General features: G+C 37.1%; 1 protein-coding gene and 1 long non-coding RNA gene across 39 annotated transcripts in view; one reads left to right on the forward strand and one right to left on the reverse strand.

Moving 5' to 3' along the window:
• Positions 1-19,872, reverse strand: part of LOC137824195 (A-kinase anchor-like protein) — a 40,409-nt gene that overhangs the window by 18,505 nt on the left and 2,032 nt on the right. For 34 of the 38 annotated variants that reach the window (XR_016515146.1, XR_016515145.1, XR_016515144.1 and 31 more), the window contains exons 2-16: positions 16,431-16,710; positions 16,117-16,295; positions 15,726-15,972; positions 15,391-15,549; positions 14,802-15,008; positions 14,259-14,431; positions 13,879-14,137; positions 13,355-13,530; positions 12,944-13,214; positions 3,990-4,393; positions 3,721-3,865; positions 2,907-3,364; positions 2,663-2,807; positions 1,431-1,855; positions 1,203-1,344 (exon numbers count right to left, since the gene is read on the reverse strand). Coding sequence is in view for 29 of the 38 variants with exons in the window: in XM_090294480.1 (XP_090150606.1) it covers positions 1,203-1,344; positions 1,431-1,855; positions 2,663-2,807; positions 2,907-3,364; positions 3,721-3,865; positions 3,990-4,393; positions 12,944-13,214; positions 13,355-13,530; positions 13,879-14,137; positions 14,259-14,431; positions 14,802-15,008; positions 15,391-15,549; positions 15,726-15,972; positions 16,117-16,295; positions 16,431-16,710 (3,670 nt within the window). In the remaining 9 variants the exon portion in view is untranslated. The remainder of the gene's footprint in view (positions 1-1,202; positions 1,345-1,430; positions 1,856-2,662; positions 2,808-2,906; positions 3,365-3,720; positions 3,866-3,989; positions 4,394-12,943; positions 13,215-13,354; positions 13,531-13,878; positions 14,138-14,258; positions 14,432-14,801; positions 15,009-15,390; positions 15,550-15,725; positions 15,973-16,116; positions 16,296-16,430; positions 16,711-19,872) is intronic. The other 4 variants (XM_090294479.1, XM_090294478.1, XM_090294476.1 and 1 more) reach the window with 3 other exon arrangements.
• LOC137824197 (uncharacterized) lies at positions 10,377-18,183 on the forward strand. The gene is made up of 4 exons (XR_011083220.2): positions 10,377-10,833; positions 14,393-17,433; positions 17,517-17,610; positions 17,822-18,183. It is a non-coding gene; the product is annotated as an uncharacterized LOC137824197 (long non-coding RNA).

Below are 19,872 nucleotides of genomic sequence, written 5' to 3' on the forward strand. Positions count from 1 at the left end.
GGAGCCTCTTAATCGAAGCTGAAACCAGAGAAACAAGGGTTGAAACAAGGACAAGGAGATCCGGCGAACCTTGTGGAAAAGATGCTGAATTGTTCAGTGACAAAAAGGTGGCTGGTGGCTGGTGGTGGATGAATTCTGGTGGCTGACAGTGTATGTATAGAATTATAGAAATATCTTTTTAGAATCAGATTTATCAGAATATATTTATAGGAATATCATATCATGTATGTATTTCCATTAACTTATAAATGGACTTTGTTATGCATTCTGTTGGAGATCCCACATCGACTAGAGATGAGAGCCTTTCATAGTATATTACGAAGTGGACTTTAAGCCTAACTCAACCCCATAAAACTGGCTCATAGGGTTGAGGTTTGCACCCACTTATATACAATGAAATGTCCTAATCTCTAGTCGATGTGGGATCTCCAACACACCCCCCTCACGCCGAGACTGCCAACTCGTGCGTGGGACTATATATTTTGGGTGGTCGGATAGCGGCCCGATAGCAGGTGGCACGATAGGCCCAACACAAACACTCGCTAGGATAGGCTCGAAATGGCTCTGATACCATATTACGAAGTGGACTTTAAGCCTAACTCAACCCCATAAAACCGGCTCAATGGGGTGAGGTTTGCACCCACTTATATACTACGAAGTGTCCTAATCTCTAGTCGATGTGGGATCTCCAACACATTCCACACACTTTTCACATATCTTCAATCTACTTTCTCTCTTCTAACCTCTTTGTCTCTGGCATGAGATGTTGGAACCTCTTCTTGTCCCCCAGTCTAATTAGTGGAGTTTATTTCTGCTGTTCATTAACAAAATATTGTGACGTTTGCATCTCTTTGTTAAATTTCTCTGTATCATCTGCTTTTGCCTGTATCACTTGTTGACTAGTCTTATCAACTTCAGTTTTGACTGATACGTGTTGGCTATTGGTTGCAATAATTTACACAAAAAGCTGAATATCTTTCTATTTTATATTAGCATTATAAAGCCTTGTAAAAATTCACAAACACTCCCATATTGGCACAAAAAGTTACAATGTCTATGTTGTCATCCACATATAGTGGTGAATAAAACTGTTGATGTCATCTAACGGTGCTAATTTCTTCCTGGCATGAATATATGCTTTGTGTTTTTTCTTGTTTTCGGTTTGAGTCAAGTTCGATTATAAAATTTCAAATCTTACTTACCTTCGGTTTCTGACTTTGACATCTCCAAATCAGTCAATTGTTTGGCATCCATTCCTTCCTCTGCTCTGATTTCACTTGCATCATTGTCTAAATTTTCTATTACTCTGCCGGCATTGTCCTCCGTTTCATATACTTCGATTTCCTATAGGAAAAGAAATTATTTATGTTTCTTCACTGCAGAGTGATATATATTTAAATATTTACTTGTTTACTTCACTAATTCCTAACCTGAACAATAGTTCCATTTTGAATCACTTCTGATTCATTAACGTGTAGTGTTTCTTGCTGCAGTATTTGATCAGTATCACCTTGAACTGAGGCAAGAGTGGATGATCTCATCTGGACTTCTTCCTCCAGTAACTCCATTTTTGTTGCTTCTTCAATTCCTTCTACTTTCTCTTGATTTAATTTATCCCCAATCCTTTCTCTCTCTTCGACATGAGACTTTGGAACCTCTTGTTTCTCAGTATAGTTACTGGTGTTTATTTCTACAACTTCATCAGTAACATATTCTGGTGTTGGCACCTCTTTGTTAGATTTCTCTTTAAGATATGTTTGTGGTGGTATCTCTTCTTGGCTACTTTCATCAAGTGCTTCTGATCCGACTAATACTGCATTGGCTATTGGTTGTTGTGCTTCATCAATCGGCATACCTGATTTTATAAAATTGAGTTAAGGAAAGTAGTCATTCATACAACAGGGCACATGTCATACTATTTTAATAGTTTATGTGCTCTCTTGATAATTAAAAATAGTCGCAGTGCCACAAATGCTCCCTTACTAGCCAAAAGAATGTATGACAGCATATACATAGTATTAAGAAGTGGACTTTAAGCCTAACTCAACCTCGTAAAACCGGCTTATGAGATGAGGTTTGTATCCACTTATATACTATGAAATGCTCTAATCTCTAATTGACGTGGGATCTCCAACACACCCCTCATGCCGAGAGTGACAGCTTGTGCATGAGATAATGTAATATATGGGTGGTCCGATAACGGGTGGTCTGATAAACCCACCAAACATTCGCTAGGATAGGTTTTAAATGACTCTGATACCATATTAAGAAGTTGACTTTAAGCCTAACTTAACCTAATAAAACCGGCTTATGAGGTGAGGTTTGTACCCACTTATATACTATAAAATTTTCTAATCTCTATTTGATGTATTTGATGTAGGATCTCCAACACATAGTATTGAGTAATATTGTCTGTTTTAACTATGTTGTTTGCCATCGTAACTATGTTGATACCACAAATAATATCAGTCATATGCAGCACCTCAAAATATCATAAAAGAAATCTAAATAATCTAATTTCCTAATTTTCTATGTGGATTAAATAATTTTTCTCTCACCTTGAGCCGTTTTTTTCTTTTCCTGGCATTAATATATTCACTGTGTTTGTTCCTTGGTTTTAGTTTGAGTCATATTTGATTCTAAATTTTCAAAACCTAATTACCTTCTCTTTCTGACTTTAGCATCTCCACATCAGTCAATTGTTGGGCATATGTTCCTTCCTCTGCCTTGATTTCAGTTGCATCCTTGTGGTCTAAATTCTCTGCTTCTACGCTGACTTTATCCTTGGTTTCTGGATTACTAGTTTCCTGGTTGAATACGTGCAACAAGTTGGGAAAATAAGTGATATTTTGTTTGCTCACAGGATGCTGATATACATATAAAATTTTACTTCACAGATGCCTAACCTGTACAACAGTGGTCTTTTTGTCAAGTTCAATTGCTGGTATGCACCATTGCTTGGCATTATCAAAAACTTCTGAATCAATGTACAGTGTTTCTTGCTGAGGAATTTGATAAGTATCACCTTTGACAAAGGCAGGTGTGGGTGATTTTTGTTTCTGCATTTTTGTTTTTTCTTCAACCCCTTTTGATTCTCCCTCTTTACTGAATTTTCCATCATTCTCAATCCCTTCTTTCACACTGACAGAAGATGTTGGAACCTCTTCGTTTTCATTAGTATAACTAGTGGTGTTTATTTCTACAGTTCCCCCAGTTACATATTCTGGTCTTTGCTCCTCTTTGTTAGATAGCACTTCAACATCTGCTTCTGACTCTTTCTCTTCTTGACTACCCTCATCAACTACCTCGGTTCCCACCAATACTCTATTGGTTATTGGTTGTTGAGCTTCATCTTTTGACACACCTGTTATTATAAAAATGAGTTAAACAAATTAATCATTTACTCAAACAAACGTTTCATATCTTACTGTTTCAATACTTCTATATGCTCTATTGAAAATTAGAAGTCACAGGCCACAAAAAGCTCCCACATTGGCCCAAATAATTACTTTGTTTTTCTTATCATTCCCATAAAGTGGTGAGTAAAACTTTTTGTCACCTGGACATGCTAATTTTTTAATTTTATGTGGAGTAAATGATTTTTTTTTCATTTAAAGTTGTGTTTATTTTTTTTATTGACATGAATATACACTTTGTGTTTATTTCTTGGTTTAGTTTTTTCAGTCAAATTCAATTCTAAAATTTCAAAACTTAAATTACCTTCGGTTTCTGACTTTGATATCTCCACATCAGTCAATTGTTTGGCATCTGTTCCTTCCTGTAATCTGATGTCACTTACATCCTTGTTGTCTAATTTCTCTCTCACTATTCTAACATTGTCCATGGTTTCTGGTTTTTCAGTTTCCTGGTTGAATATATACAATATAAGTATAAAATTTGTTTGAGAGGTTTGGCAAATAAAAGAATTTTATTTGTTCATAACATGGTCATATATTTGTAAATTTTTACTTGTTTACTTTATGCCTAACCTGAGCAATAGTCAATTTTATGTCTTGTGCAATTTTTGGTATGTAGCCCTGCTTGGCATTATCATTTACTTCTGAATCGTCAATGTACAGTGCTTCTTGCTGCCAAATTTGATTAGTATCACCTTCAACAGAGGCAGGAGTGGGTGATCTTGTCTGGACTTCTTCCTCCTGTAACTGCATTTTTGTTGGTTCTTCAATCGTTTTTGCTTCTTCCACTTGACTGCACTTTCCATTATCCCAAATCCCTTCTTTTTCTGTGACATGAGATGTTAGCACCTCTTTGTTTGATTTCTCTGTAACATTTGCTTCTGGCTGTATCTCTTCTGAACTACTTTCATCATGTGCTTCGGTTCTGACCGATCCTGCTCTGGCTATTGGTTGTATAGGTTCCTCTTTTGACACACCTGTTGTTATAGAAGAGTTTCAAAAAGCAATTATTTACACAGATTGCATATCTTTTTTAATACATGTTATGCTGTCTTGAAAATTAAAATAGTCAGTGCCACAAAATGCTCTCATATTTACCTAAAGAGTTACTACCTATTTTGTGTTATGTCAGCAATCATATTTTACTATTCTATATTTAGCAAATTATAATTAAAGTGTAACGGAAATATCCCTGAATCATAGGGATCTAATTATATCCCTGAATCATAGGGATCTAAGGATCTAATTATATCTTTGAACAATAGTGGTCTGATTATATCCCTGGATCATAGGGATCTGATTACATTAAGTGTGGTTATTATATTTCTCAAATTAGTTTTTCAATCTTGTGTGTGAAGTGAACACACACACAAAAGTCCTATAGAGGTTGTTAAGAAGTGGACTTTAAGCCTAACTCAACCCCATAAAACTGACTCATGAGGTTGAGGTTTGCACCCACTTATATACGTGGAATAGCATATTATGGGTGGTGGCCTGATAAACCCAACAAATACTCGCTAGGATAGGCTCGAAAATGGCTCTGATACCATGTTAAGAAGTGGACTTTAAGCCTAACTTAACCCCATAAAACCGGCTCATGAGGTTGAGGTTTGCACCCACTTATATACTATGAAAGGCTCTAATCTCTAGTCGATGTGGGATCTCCAACAGAGGTCTTGTCTTCTTTTTATCCCAATGTGACTACATGAAATAAACTCATTCCAAGAATATTTGGTTGTGTATCGTTTGTCCATCATAGTTGTGCTAGAGGAAAACTTGATCCTAAACCCTTAAAATATGTCTTTGTAGGATAATCACCCACACAAACGGGATATAAATACTATCATCCACCATCCAAAAAACTTTGGTGTCTAGAGATGTGTTAGGCAGGAAAATAAAGACAGTACCTGGAGGGTATATCAGAGAAGGAAATTTAACAATAGAGATTGAGCGGGTTAGTTAGTTGTTAGGTGAGTTAGTTGAGGTGAGGGGGGTCTTTAAATAAAGACCGACCTGTTGTGGGGGAGGGGATCGGAATTGTTGTAAGAAGTTGACAGGAATTAAACCTGTGTGAAAGGAGCTATTCTCCTTTGTAACCCTTGTGGGTGTTCTGTTCTGCACTGTAATAAAACAGATTTTTCTTTCTTCTTGTTGTGTTTGGGAGGGATTCTGGGTTTTCTGTTTGGGATCCTAACAGTTTGGTCCGACCTGCCGGATCTGAAAAAACAGAGAGTGAGGAAGAAAAGATGGAACAGAGGATGGCAGCAGTAGAGAAATTTACCAGCGAACAATTGAAATGGAATTCTGAAATAAGAGCAGAAATTCTGGGGTTGAAAGAAGGCATGCTGGAGTTAAAAGAAATCAAAGAAATGTTGCGGGATCTCAAGAAAGGAGATAGAAGGTCGGAAGGGGGAGAGAGTTCGGTGAATGGTGAGGAAAGAGGGGAGGAACCATCAAGACAGGATAGCCAATGGGAAAAGATGAATGAAGGTGAGATGAAGTCGTGGGGTAGGAGAGTGGAGTTACCGGTTTTTGAGGGCGAGGACCCAATGGGTTGGCTGGCCAGAGCTGAAAAATTCTTTGAGGTGCAGAATGTGACAGCTGGGGAAAGATTAAAACTGGCCTTCATCAGTATGGAGGGAAGCTCCAGTCCTTGGTTCAGTTTTTGGAGAAAGAACTCCAAGAATCCTTCTTGGGAAGAGTTTTCCATGGCGCTGAATAGGAGGTTTGGGGGAAAGGAGAGAAGCTCTGTTTTTGAGAAGCTGGCAAAGATCAAACAGAATGGAAGAATTGATGAATACATTTAAGATTTTGAGCGGTTAGTGTCACAAGCACCCCAGACAGGAGAGGAACAGCTGCTGGGATATTTCTTTGCCGGATTACAGCCCAAGATTCGTAACCCAATCAGACCGCATGACCCCAAAGAATTGATGAGAGCCGTGGAGGTTGCGCTGGATGTTGAGGAGTCCATCAAGGTAGAAAAAACGGGCAGTTTTGGGCATAGGAATAATGCGTCGTTTGGGCGATATCAAGGAAGCACCGGGATAACAGGCCGCACAGATTGGCAGAAGGGGAATAGTGGGCCAGGCTCATCTAGTGGGATTAGTACAGCAAGGAAGGAGTCGTCTTCTTCCAGTAGAGAGTTTCGGCCAGGAGAAGGACCTAGAAACAGGGGGTCCAGGACCCTTCCCTATCCCGAATATGTGAAAAGAAGGGAAGAGGGAAGATGTTTTCATTGTGGAGGGACTTACGGTCCCGGACATCGCTGCCCAGAAAAGGATTTGAGGGTTATCATCTGCGCAGAAGATGAGGGAGACCCTGCAGAGGGGAACCATGGTGGGTGGGGACAGATTGAGGAAGATGTGGAAAAAGAAGAGGAAAGGGAGTGTGTACAGATCGATTTATCCATTTTTTCGGCTGGGGGTTTAACACAACCCAACACCATGAAGTTACAAGGGGAAGTGCAGGGAAGTATAACGTTGGTGTTGATTGATAGTGGGGCTAGCCACAATTTCATATCGGCCAAGTTGGTTAGCAAATTGGGATTACCAATTGAGTCCACACCGGTGTATAATGTGAGGTTAGGTGATGGCCATAAGAAAGGAGCAAGTGGGTGTTGTCAAGGCGTGAAGGTGAAGCTGGGAAATTATAGGTTTGAAGAGACTTTTTTCCTTTTTGAGTTAGGAGGGGTGGATATGATCTTGGGAGTAGCTTGGTTGGCAACGTTGGGTGAAGTGAAAGTCAATTAGAAAACATTGACGATGAATTTCTGCATTAACGGCCAGCAGGTGCAAATTAGACGAGATCCCAAGTTATCTAGGACCTTGGTGACTCCTAAGGCGTTAAACAAGGAGACGGAGATCGAAGCAGTGTCCCTCATATGGGGACTAGAGAGCGCAGACCAGCCCAATGCATATCATACCGAGAGTGACAGGAAGATGGTGGGGTTGACGGGGAAGCAAACAACCGAATTAAAAGATGTTCTCAAGGAATGTGTAGGGGTTTTTGAAGAAACCAAGCAATTGCCACCCAATAGGGAGATTGATCATAAAATCCCACTTAAAGCTGGGATAGATCCGGTTAATGTTAGACCGTATAGGTACCCACATCTGCTAAAAACAGAGATAGAGAAGCAAGTGGACGAAATGCTAAAGGCAGGGATAATCAAACCCAGCAACAGCCCGTATTCGAGTCCTGTGATCTTAGTAAAAAAGAAGGATGGCAGCTGGAGGTTCTGTGTGGATTATAGGGCCTTGAATAAGGCAACCATTCCGGATAAATTTCCGATTCCGGTAGTAGAGGGATTATTGGACGAATTGTATGGGGCACAATACTTCTCTAAGGTAGATTTACGGGCTGGCTATCACCAGATTCAGATGCATGAATCGGACATACAAAAGACTGCTTTTCGGACTCACCATGGGCATTATGAATCGCTCGTTATGCCGTTTGGGCTAACTAATGCTCCGGCTACTTTTCAATGCACCATGAATAACATTCTTCGTTCATACTTGAGGAAATTTGTGCTGGTTTTCTTCGATGATATCTTGATATACAGCAGAACTTGGGAGGAGCATGTCACACAGTTGAAACAGGTTCTAAAGACTCTCATCCAGCACCAGTTTTATGCAAATCACAAAAAATGTGAGTTTGGTAAACGAGAAGTCCAGTATCTGGGCCATGTAATTTCAGGGGAGGGAGTTCAGATGGATCCTCATAAAATTTCAGCAATAATGCAATGGCCCACGCCTAAATCAGTGAAGGCGTTGAGAGGATTTTTAGGCCTCACAGGTTACTATAGAAGATTCATCCATAACTATGGAAGAACGGCAAGACGCTTAACACAGTTGTTGAAAAAGGGGAAGTTTGAGTGGACGGAGGATAGTACCAATGCCATGCAGCAGTTACAAAATGCGGTCACTAATGCTCCGGTGTTAATGATGCTAGATTTCAGCCAACCGTTTTGCATTGAATGCGATGCTTCGGGCACTGGGTTGGGAGCAGTATTGTCCCAAAATAAAAAAACCTATAGCATTTTTCAGCAAGGCGTTAGCGGAGACTTCGCTGGCAAAATCTATATACGAGAAGGAATTATTGGCCTTGGTATTAGCAATTCAGCATTGGCGGCCTTACGTGATAGGCAAGAAATTTACGGTTTACACGGATCAGAAGAGTCTTAGGTATTTACTTGAACAGAGAATCACCACTCAGAACCAACAGAATTGGTTAGCCAAATTGTTGGGATATGAATTAGATATTGTGTATAAACCGGGAGCGTCTAATAAGGTGGCAGATGCATTATCTCGAAGGTTGGAGGAGGAAGAGGATGGAGGGGTGGAGATCAATGTATCCAAACCTTACTGGCGGGATGTTGATTTAATAGAGGCAGAAAATCAGCAAGATCCGACTTTAAGGAAAATCATAGAAGAATTAAGAAGCAATCCGGAGTCACATGGGAATTATACCTTGGAAAATGGAAGACTACATTACAAGGGCAGGATGGTCTTGTCATCATCTTCGAGTTGGATTCCCAAACTGCTCCAGGAATACCACACGACACCTATGGGAGGACATTCAGGGATTTTCCGCACCTACAGAAGAATAGCACAGTCCTTGCATTGGATGGGCATTAAGAAGACTGTCACGGAATATGTCCAGGCGTGTGCGGTGTGCCAACAAAACAAGTATCAAGCGTGCTCCCCACACGGGTTGCTCCAACCGTTGCCAATTCCAAAAGTAATTTGGGAAGAGATTAGTATGGACTTCATTGTGAGACTACCTAAATCAGGCGGGAAGGATGCGATTTTGGTGGTAGTGGATCGTCTTAGTAAGTATGGACATTTCATTCCTCTTAAACATCCTCTGCTAGGACAGTCGCAGAAGTGTTTGTCAAAGAAGTGGTGAGATTACATGGCATTCCAGCCTCCATTGTCAATGATAGAGACTCTACGTTTCTAAGTCTGTTTTGGAAGGAATTATTCAAGCTGCAGGGGACAACGTTGAGAATGAGTTCAGCGTATCACCCAGAAACGGATGGTCAAACTGAGGTGCTGAATAGAACATTAGAAACATACCTTCGTTGCTTTAGCTCAAAGCAACCCAAAATGTGGGTATTTTTTCTTCCTTGGGCGGAATATTGGTATAACACCAGTTTCCATGGGGCAGCAAGGTGTACACCTTTTGAAGTGGTGTATGGACGACCTCCTCCTTCGTTGGCTCGTTTTGTTCCAGGGGAAACAATGGTGGAGGCGGTAGCACAAGATTTAATGAATAGGGATGAGGCCCTGACCCAACTCCGATTTCATTTAAGAAGAGCGCAGGATCAAATGTCCAAGTTCGCTAATCGTCACAGAAAAAGTTCCCCAATTAAAGTAGGAGATAAGGTGTATTTGAAAGTTCGGCCGCATCACCAACTATCTATGCCTAGTCGATTGCATCCTAAACTGGCAGCTAGATATTATGGGCCTTTTTCAGTTGTAGCAAAAGTGGGTCCGGTGGCTTTTCGACTACAGTTTCCGGAACAAGCTCGAATACACCCGGTTTTTCATGTGTCTCAACTCAAGTTGGCAGTGGGACAACACCAAATATATCCGGATTTGCCTCAAGAATTTCAGGGACAGGCTGCGAACTTCTATCCAAGAGGAATTTTGGATAGACGTGACATATCAATGCAAGGAGCACGCGTTCCACAAATCTTAGTTCAATGGACGGAAGGGGACAATGATACTGCTACATGGGAGGATGTGGCTATCATCAAGGGGCAGTTTCCTGATTTCAACCTTGAGGACAAGGTTGTTTTGGCAGAAAGGAGTAATGTTAGGCAGGAAAATAAAGACAGTACCTGGAGGGTATATCAGAGAAGGAAATTTAACAATAGAGATTGAGCGGGTTAGTTAGTTGTTAGGTGAGTTAGTTGAGGTGAGGGGGGTCTTTAAATAAAGACCGACCTGTTGTGGGGGAGGGGATCGGAATTGTTGTAAGAAGTTGACAGGAATTAAACCTGTGTGAAAGGAGCTATTCTCCTTTGTAACCCTTGTGGGTGTTCTGTTCTGCACTGTAATAAAACAGAGTTTTCTTTCTTCTTGTTGTGTTTGGGAGGGATTCTGGGTTTTCTGTTTGGGATCCTAACTTCACTTTTTTTTAGCAACAAAGTTACATTCACCTAGATCATCTTCAAGGGGAAAATATAAGAAAGGAAGATGATCCTCCTCTGCTGCCTCTTGATTTTATACTTGGACCAGAAATAGGGACTAAAAAAGAAACTGAGTCTGAGAAAGAAGTTCAACACACTGAACGCACTAAATCCACTCAAGATGGGGATGGTGGAAGATTTGGGGAAAATCTTGTTTATACAAGGAAGACAAAGATCATTCCAGAATCTGCCCATGTCCATGAATCCAATCCGACATTACATGAGGTAACTCTTTTTTCTAATCTTGTAAGTTCTAGTGAATCAATCTCTGATTTCTCAATTGCACAGTAACCTGAATCCAGTTTGACACCACCACCTATGGGAACCTAGACATTCCAATTTCCCTTGGGAAAGAGACTAGAAAATGTATATCACCAAGCCACAATACCCTTTAGCCAATTATCTATCCCTTGACACTTCTCACCTACTCATAAAGCCTTCATTACAAGCCTAAACACTACCACAAGATGTACCTCTTTATTTGACGCATTGACTAATAGAAAATGGAGGAACTAGAAAAGAATGGTACCTGGGAATTGGTTACTCTACCAAAGGGGAAAAACCAGTAGGATGCAAATGGGTATATACTATAAAATGCAAGGTTGACAGATCCATTGAAAGGTACAAGGCAAGGTTAATAACCAATTCCCTCAAACTTATAGAGTGGATTACTTGGAAGCATTTGCTCCAGTCTCAGAACTGAATACAACCTGGGTGATATTATCTCTAGTGGCTAATTATTGTTGGAACTTGCAACAATTTGATGTAAAAAATGTCTTCCTTCAAGGGGAACTTGAAGAGGAGATTTACATGGAATTTTCCCCTGGGTATGGTGGAAAACTGCTACCAATATTGTTTGTAACCTGAAAAGGGCTTTGTATGGACTAAAACAATCACCACGAGCATGGTTTGGGAGGTTTACTAAAGTTATGATAGGTTCGAACTTCAAACAATGCTAAGGAGACCACACAGTGTTTGTTAAACACACTAAGTTAGGGGATAACAGTGTTACTAGTGTATGTGGATGATATTATAGTGACAAGTGATGATGAAGAGGAGCAACAACTATTAAGCCAACATCTATCCAAGGAGTTTGAAATCAAGACCTTGGGAAAATTGAAGTATTTTTCGGGAATTGAATTAGCCCATTCTAAAAAGGGTATTTTGTTATCTCAACATAAATACATTATTGATTTGCTGGAAGAAATTGGTAAGATAGTATGTAAGCCTACAAGTACACTAATTGATCCAAATCTGAAGTTGGGAAATGCAGAAGGAGATATCCTTGTTGACAAGGGAAATGTACCAGAGATTAGTTGGCAGACTCATTTGTCTCACACTAGACTTGATCTTGCATTTGTAGCGAGTCTAGTGAACCAATTCGTGCACCAACCAAAGGAAACTCGCTTATATGATGCACTAAGAATTGTGCAATATATGAAAGGGACTCCAGGCAAGGAAATTCTGTTCAAATGAAATAGGAATACAAATCTCAAAGTATATACATATGCTGCCTATGGTGGCTCAATTGTGACTTGGAAGAGTACAAAAAAAAATGTGGTATCAAGATCTAGTGTTGAAGTAGAGTTCACGGCAATGACACAAGGGATTTGTGGACTACTATGGTTGAAAATCATCTTGGAAGACTTAAGAATTAAGTAGGATGAACCAATGAGACTTTATTTTTTATAATAAATCTGCTATTTGCTTAATCTGTAATCCAGTGCAACATGATAGAACCAAACGCATTTTATCAAAGAAAAATTAGACAGCGGTCAAATCTACATCTGATATGTCTCCTTTCATGAACAAAGGGGTTGAATAGCAAGAACTTTGAAAGGATTATTTCAAAGTTGGGAATAGAAAATGTATATTTACCAACTTCAGGGGGAATGTCAGCAATCATATTCTATTATTCCATAATTAGCACATTATAATTCAAGTGTATAACATAAATATCCCTGAATCATAGTGATCTGATTACATTAGGTGTTGTTGTTATATTTCCCAAATTAGTTTTCAATCTTGTATATATATCTGATGTACTCAGCAATAAAATTATTCTATTCTACCCTAATATTTGAGAGTTGAAGAGCTTTAACAGGTTGCACACCTGATGTTATAAAAGATTATATATTGGAAGGAATCGTTTGAACAAAGTCTGTGTGTTTTACTATTTTAATTCATTTATATTATTTTTGAAAATTGAAGTTGTCATACTTCCACAACAAGTTGCTTTATTGGGAAACAATAAATTTTTGCAATAGAAACCTATAATTTCTCTGGTCAAAATGAAACTAAAAAGTAGTAATTCATGATTTTTTTAGCGACATACTTTCTGTTGTAGTGTCTTGTAACTGCATTTTTGTTTCTTTTACTGTCCCTTGTACTTCCTCTAGATTGAACTTCTTGTCATCCTCAATTGCTAGTTTCTCCTTGGTATGAGACATTGTAATCTCTTGTTCTACTGTATCACTGGTGGGGTTTATTTCTGCAGTCTCTCCATTCAAATACGGATGCTTTATGCATGTGGTCTCATTATTCTGTGCTACAATCTGGGGTTCTGATTTTGGTTCATTTTCTGCAGTGAGCTGGCATGCCTCTTCCTACAACCCATATGTCGGTTTCAAAAAATACTGTCAGCTTTATCATTTTTTATTCTATGATAATAAATAATAGTTATTGTTCAAGTGTGAAAATAAAAGGTTTATTTTTAGTTATTTAGTTTGGTTTGTTTGATTCAAACCTCAGGAATTTCTTTTTTTGTGTCGAATTCATGTTGTGGTGTTTGCTCCTCATTTGCATATGTCACTGCAAGTTGTGCTTCTGGTTTTATATCTTCTTGACATCTCTCCTCAACTGTTTTGCTTCCGACCAATTCTGCACTGAATAATGTCTGCAGGGCTTTATCTTCAGATATCCCTATTATTAAAGAAAGGTTATATTATATGAAAAGTAATCTATTACCTGAGGCTGCTGTTACAATTTTAATACTTCCATATGTTCTCTTAACAATTGAAAAGGTCAAAGTGTCACAAGAAGTTACTTTGTGGGGCCACAAAATTTCCGTGTATGTTATCATCCACAAGGAGTGAATAAAACTGTCTGTGCCATCTAAAGAGGCGGTTTATTTTATTTTATGAGGAAAAAGAATTGTTTTCCTTCTAAATTCATGTGTTTATTTTTCTTTTCCTGGTTTAAATATCATTGTGTTTGCCTTTTGGCTTTGGCTTTCGAGTATTCAATTGTAAAATTTCAAAACATAATTACCTTTAGCTTCTGTTTTTCGTATGGATTGTTTGACATCTGTTGCTTCCTCTCTGATTTCATTTGCATCTTTCCTCTCTAAATTCTTTATTGAGTGTGATTCGTGGACATCATCAGTTAGTTTAGTGGTGCTTTCTGATATGACGTGTCCTTCTATTATATAATTTGTAGTGACACTCTGCATGCTTGTTTCTTCTGATTGTTGGTCTGCTTGTTCTTTTACTATGCTGATGTTGTCCTTGGTTTCAAGTTGTACAGGTTCCTGGTTGAATATATTTTAAGTATAAAACTAGTATAACAAGTTAAGAAAATAAATTTTGTTCACTTATATATATATATATATATATGTAAATTGTTACTTGCCTACTTCACTATGGCCTAACCTCAATAACAGTGGATACTCTGTCAAGTTCATTTTCTGCTATGCAGCTCTTGGCATTATCAATCACGTCTGGTTGATCTTCATTAAGTGATTGTTGCTTTATGATTTGATCAGTTTTTTGTTGGACAATATCAGGTGTGGGCAATCTTGGCTGGACTTCTTCCTCTGGTGGACCTGTCATTATGCATGTGAGATGTTTCAATAGCTAAAGTATTAAGATTTATTGTGATTTTATCAGACATTTTCTGCAGAAAATTTAAAATTTCCACTGTCCTGCCACGTCATTCAGCAATCAACGGACAAAGTTATTCTAGTAAGTCAGTACCTTATAATCCAGACCCCACCATAAAGTATTCCTTCTTACTGTAAGTCATTGCTTTTCTTTCAAAACTATAGGTGCCAAATGCCGTTTCTCAGCAAAAATTGTGTTTTCTTAAGGATATTGAAAGATATAATGAAATTTTGAAATAGAAGCCTACAGTTTCTTGGGTCAAAATTAAACTGAATACAAAGTAATACAAATTAGTGAAGTTTGAGCACATACTTTCTGTTTCAGTGTTTAGTAACTGTGTTATTGCTTTTGCTTCTTTATCTAATTTCTCATCACCCTCAGGTTCTGCGCTACTCTTCCCAGTGTCAATAACTGCTGTTTCATCGTTTTTATGTGTTTGTTGCTGTGAGATTTCGTCAGTGTGACCTTTGACAAATTCAGATGTGGACACTGCAGACTTGTCTTTATTCTCAGGTGGACCTATCATTAACAATTGAGATATTTCTTTGATATCACCCATAAAAAGTTAGCTAAAGTAGGTCTTTAGTAGTCATTCGAAAAAACATCGTGTCTTAAAATATTAAAATTTTTACTGGCATTTCACGCTACTAATAAGATCAAAGTTAATTTAATAATTTATACATAATATCATACATTATTTACACTTAATGCAAGTTTATTTATCAGGTTCTTTTAATGCAAGTTATTCCTTTTAATGGCATAAACACTGGAGGCCATTTCTGAGTGAAAAATTGATTGTTTGGGGTGTGATATGAAAATTAATGTTTCTTTTATTTTATTTTCTAGGGTCAATCTTTATTTGAATGAAGTAACAAAATGTTGGTAAACTTTGACCACATACTATCTGCTGATGCTCTTTCTAATAATTGCATTTCTGTTGCTGCTTCCATCACTTTTGCTTTCTCGTGTGCGAATTTTCCTTCATCCTTTTTCTCTAACTCTTCAGCGCCAATACATTCTGTAGTTGATAAAGTTTTCAGGGTCCCATCTGCAGGCACACCTGTCATATCCAAAATAGATATTAAATGAAATGATTGACATAGTGTTGTCTATTTTAATATTTTCTTCTACAATCAGTTTGTTTCTAGGATGTAAAACAAAAGAACAGGTTTTAAAATTTCAGAACATAATTACTTTTTGTTTTATATATTTCCACTTCAGTGGCTTTGTTAATACCTATTTCTTTCTCTGGCATGACTTTTCCATCTATTTTTATCTCTGAATTATCAACAGAGTATAATTCAAGAATCTTTTGTAGTGGTTCCTCCTCATAATTTGATTTTATGCTGCTTTCCGCTAGCAACTTTTCTTCTGAGTTGGAATGCTTTGTAATCACATTCTCCATGCTGGGTGCTTCCGATTGGTGGTCAGCATGTTCATTAACTGCAGTATCTTTGCCCATGAATTGGGTTTGATCAATTGCCTGTTTGCATGTTGCATATGAATCAAATTTGTATTAGAAAAAAAGAAAAGAAATGATTGGTTATTTGCATGGATGCATAAACATGGGCTTATTATGTGAAAATGAAGTTATCTGCATGTTTGTTATACTTCATTACTGTCTAACCTCAAGAGCTTTACTCCTTTTCCCTAGATCATTTTCTGGTCTGCAGCTCTTGTCATCATCTATTTCTGTTGATTCTTCTTCCTCGTTGTATGTTTCTTCCTCACAGATTTTTTCAGCCATCTCACTGTGGTTAATTGCCAATTCAGGTATTGTTGACATGGGTTCATGCTCGTGCTCACCTGTCATTATACAATGTTAGATGTTTGTAGCTATCATCCCCTCAAAGTTGGCTAAAGTTATTTTCTAATTTCTAATACATCTGATAGATATCCAATCTCAAAACCTGGAACTTTTCCTTGCTCTTCAGTACTTACTTGACTTTGGTATTGATTCCGTCATAACCAGTCCTTCCGAATCTCTTTGCTTTAACCAGTCTGAAGGCACTTCAGCTTGTTTTTCGCTTCCCACACAGACCTCACATGATTCTTGATGTATTTCTTGAGGTCTTATTTCGGAGACTTCATCAGTCTTTCTATCTGCTTTCCCTTTTTCTTCTACCAAGGGATATTCAGAATTTACCTCAGTTCCAAGTTTTTGCGGAAATATTATTTCTTCATTTCCAATATTTATAATTGACTTAACTAATGGGACACTCTGCAAAAAAGAAAGATTATAAGCTCATGATTTTCAATTTAAACAAAACATTCTTCTTTAAAGTATAAAATAAATACTAAAAACTTATCTAAATTAAATAATGTCTCATGCAAAGATGAGGTTCTCCATATTTTTTACACAATACAGTGCATCATTACGTCTCCTAAAGCTATAATTTTCACTGCTATTAGACCTCAAAGTTGATTAATTTTTCTCTTATTTTTCTACATTCTTTTCTCGGGATCCCTTTCTAGTCGTCAATACTATTTCAGCTCTTTCAGTCTTTATGGAGTCTGAATTACATTAGAAGTAAGATTTTGAGTGTGAAACAAGGTGTTCTCTTTGTTGCAAACTACTAAAGGGTTTTGATGGGCGTATGGAGAAAACTCAACTAGTATCAGATTTTTTAAGCTTACAAACTCGACTCGATTTGTTGAACGATGTAGCATTTTCAAATTCTTGTCAGGATTGAATTTTTTAATATGACCATATTAGAGAATACATTCATAGCAAGGAAAGGAATATCATTTTGTTTGGATGTGAAGAGACTTGTAAAATGATCATGATGAATGAGTTGCTCATTAAAGGAGTTGTCTTACATTCGAGAATTTCAAACTTGGAGCCTCAATCATTAGGAATGCGAAGATCAACTCAAAAGGTAAGGAGGATTGTTGGTGCTCTCATTGTAAGAAATGTGGGTATACCAAGGAGATTTGGTTCAAGGTAGATATAAGCTTTCATTTACATGGTGGAATTGAAAGGTTAACCCTCAAAGAAGACTCATCAAACAAATTTTTATTTTGAAGGTTCTTGAAGTCTCTCTTAATTCTTTGTTAGTCGAAGAAGGGCCTTGCCCTTGAAGTTAAGATTGAACGCCAATGACTCAAATAGGTTCTCTTAGTAAGTTTTCTTTTGGTACTTGTTCTCTGATCATATGACTTATTACATTCTTCTATTGATCACATTATTATTGCTAACGAGACTCATGTCCTAATAATTGGATGTGACAATATTTTTCTTCTATCATCTCTCAATCTTAAAGATGTCCTTCATGTTATGAAACTTTCCAACAACCTTTCTGTAATTTTCTTTTGCTCATTTTGTATTTCAGGATCTTGACACGGGGGAGGGCAATTGGAACGTTAATGAATACGGAAGACTATATTACTTTATAAGCTTTGGAACGATGATAAATGCACAGCTTGAAGAACAAAAAATACTTCAAAACTATGCAATGATTAGAAAAGATTTGCAATGACTTTCTCAATATATCTGTATTGAAGACATTTTGATGAAGAAAGGTTGAGAGAGACGTTTCTTCCTGCACCTCCATATGTTCTTTTGGCATCTCATACAAAACATCAAAATATTTTTTTATCCTTTTTTTATCACTTCCATATTTTGGATTACATAATCCAGAATCTTTAAGAAACAGTTGTTGACACAACATAAGAATCTTTAATTGAAAATAATCTAACCTATATGGATTACATAATCCAGAATCTTTAAGAAACAGTTGTTGACACAACATAAGAATCTTTAATTGAAAATAATCTAACCTATTCAATAAATTTATAGTGTTCTTTTAATCTTTTGATCACTTTCTTTATAAAGTTCTCCTAGTAATATCTAATGCCCTAAATAATACACAATCTTTAGCCTACCACCTTGACACAACACTCAACACCAAGATGGCTTCCACTTCCCACATTATAACACAACAATGGCCCTGCACCTCCATACCTTCTAGTGTCACCCGCATAAGTTTTTTGTATTCCAAAAATACCCTTTTAAATATTCTAGATTACATAATCTGGAAGTTTTTTTCTAGATCTAGAATTAGCTTCCGGATTATGTAATCCAAAAGCCTTTTGTGATTAGTTTCTGGATTACATAATCTGGAAGTCTTTATTTTCTGGATTATGTAATCAAAAGCCCTTTGTGATTAGCTTCCGGATTTCATAATCCAAAAGTTTTTTCTAAATATGAGATTGACTTCTGAATTATGTAATCCAAAATATATTTGTTTACATAATTCAAAGACTTATTTCAAATATAAGGGGTGGCAAAAAAAAGGATAAAATGGTATTTTCACATTTGGTCTGGGGTGGCACAAGAAGGTATGGAGGTGTAGGAAGAAAGAGTCCACAACAATCCCTCCTTACCCATGGGTATCCAACACCTTTTACAAACCACCCAACCAAACTACTAAAGCCCATCTTTCTGCACCTCCATAGAACACTTCCATAAATTTTATAATTTCAAAACTAAAAAGTTTAAATGTTTGAAGGTTTGGTTATGGTGTGTATTTTGTATATTTTGGATTCTAAAGATTATGTGGATTACATAATTTGGAACTAATTAAAATGTTTGTGTATTTTTAGGATTAGGTAATCCAAAACTTGTTCTTGAATGTAGTAAAATGTTTTAAATTAGTCAATCTGAAATGTAAATTTATATTTTGAATTATATTTTTCAGGATGTGTTTTTAGAAAATATATTATGGATTAGGAAAGTCGAAAATCAAATTATGATCTAAGAGTGTTTTTTTGAATTGGTAGAATGCGAAAGTAATTATTTAAAAAATATATATTTTGTATCGGTTTTGAATTTGAAACATATTTTGTAAAAAAAATATATTTTTATTACATAATTTGAAAGTATTTTCTTGATTGGATTACCTTTTAGAATATGTAATATTTTTTTTAAAGTGTGTTATGAATTACATAATCTTAATGTCCTTTCCAAGTTTGGAATAATAGATTATGAAAATGTCCTTAAAAAACGAAAAGACGTGACTAATGATAAATTAGTAAAAAAAAACAATGAAATACAACTGAATAATCAACCTTTTCCACCAATGCATATTCACTGTATCATAAATGACCTAAAGAACTAAAAAAACCTCGAACGAGCATAAATGAGGTGCTGGGGTGCTTTAGGGTGAAGGGTGCCTGAGGTGTTTGGGGTTTTCGTGGGGAGAAAGGAAGGAAGAAGGAAGAATGTGAAATGTGTGAAATTTAGGGTTTTTTTAACTTTTTTGCTAAAGGTAAAAAGTGTTTTCACATAAAGTATATGAGATGTCAGAAGAATGTTGGAAATGCAGGAAGAAGCAACTCATTGCAAACTATAGTGGAAACACCACTCCCTCCGTCCATTGGT

The sequence above is a fragment of the Phaseolus vulgaris genome, chromosome 8 (assembly GCF_051622355.1).
Source record: "Phaseolus vulgaris cultivar YP4 chromosome 8, ASM5162235v1, whole genome shotgun sequence".
Taxonomy (NCBI): Eukaryota; Viridiplantae; Streptophyta; class Magnoliopsida; order Fabales; family Fabaceae; genus Phaseolus; species Phaseolus vulgaris.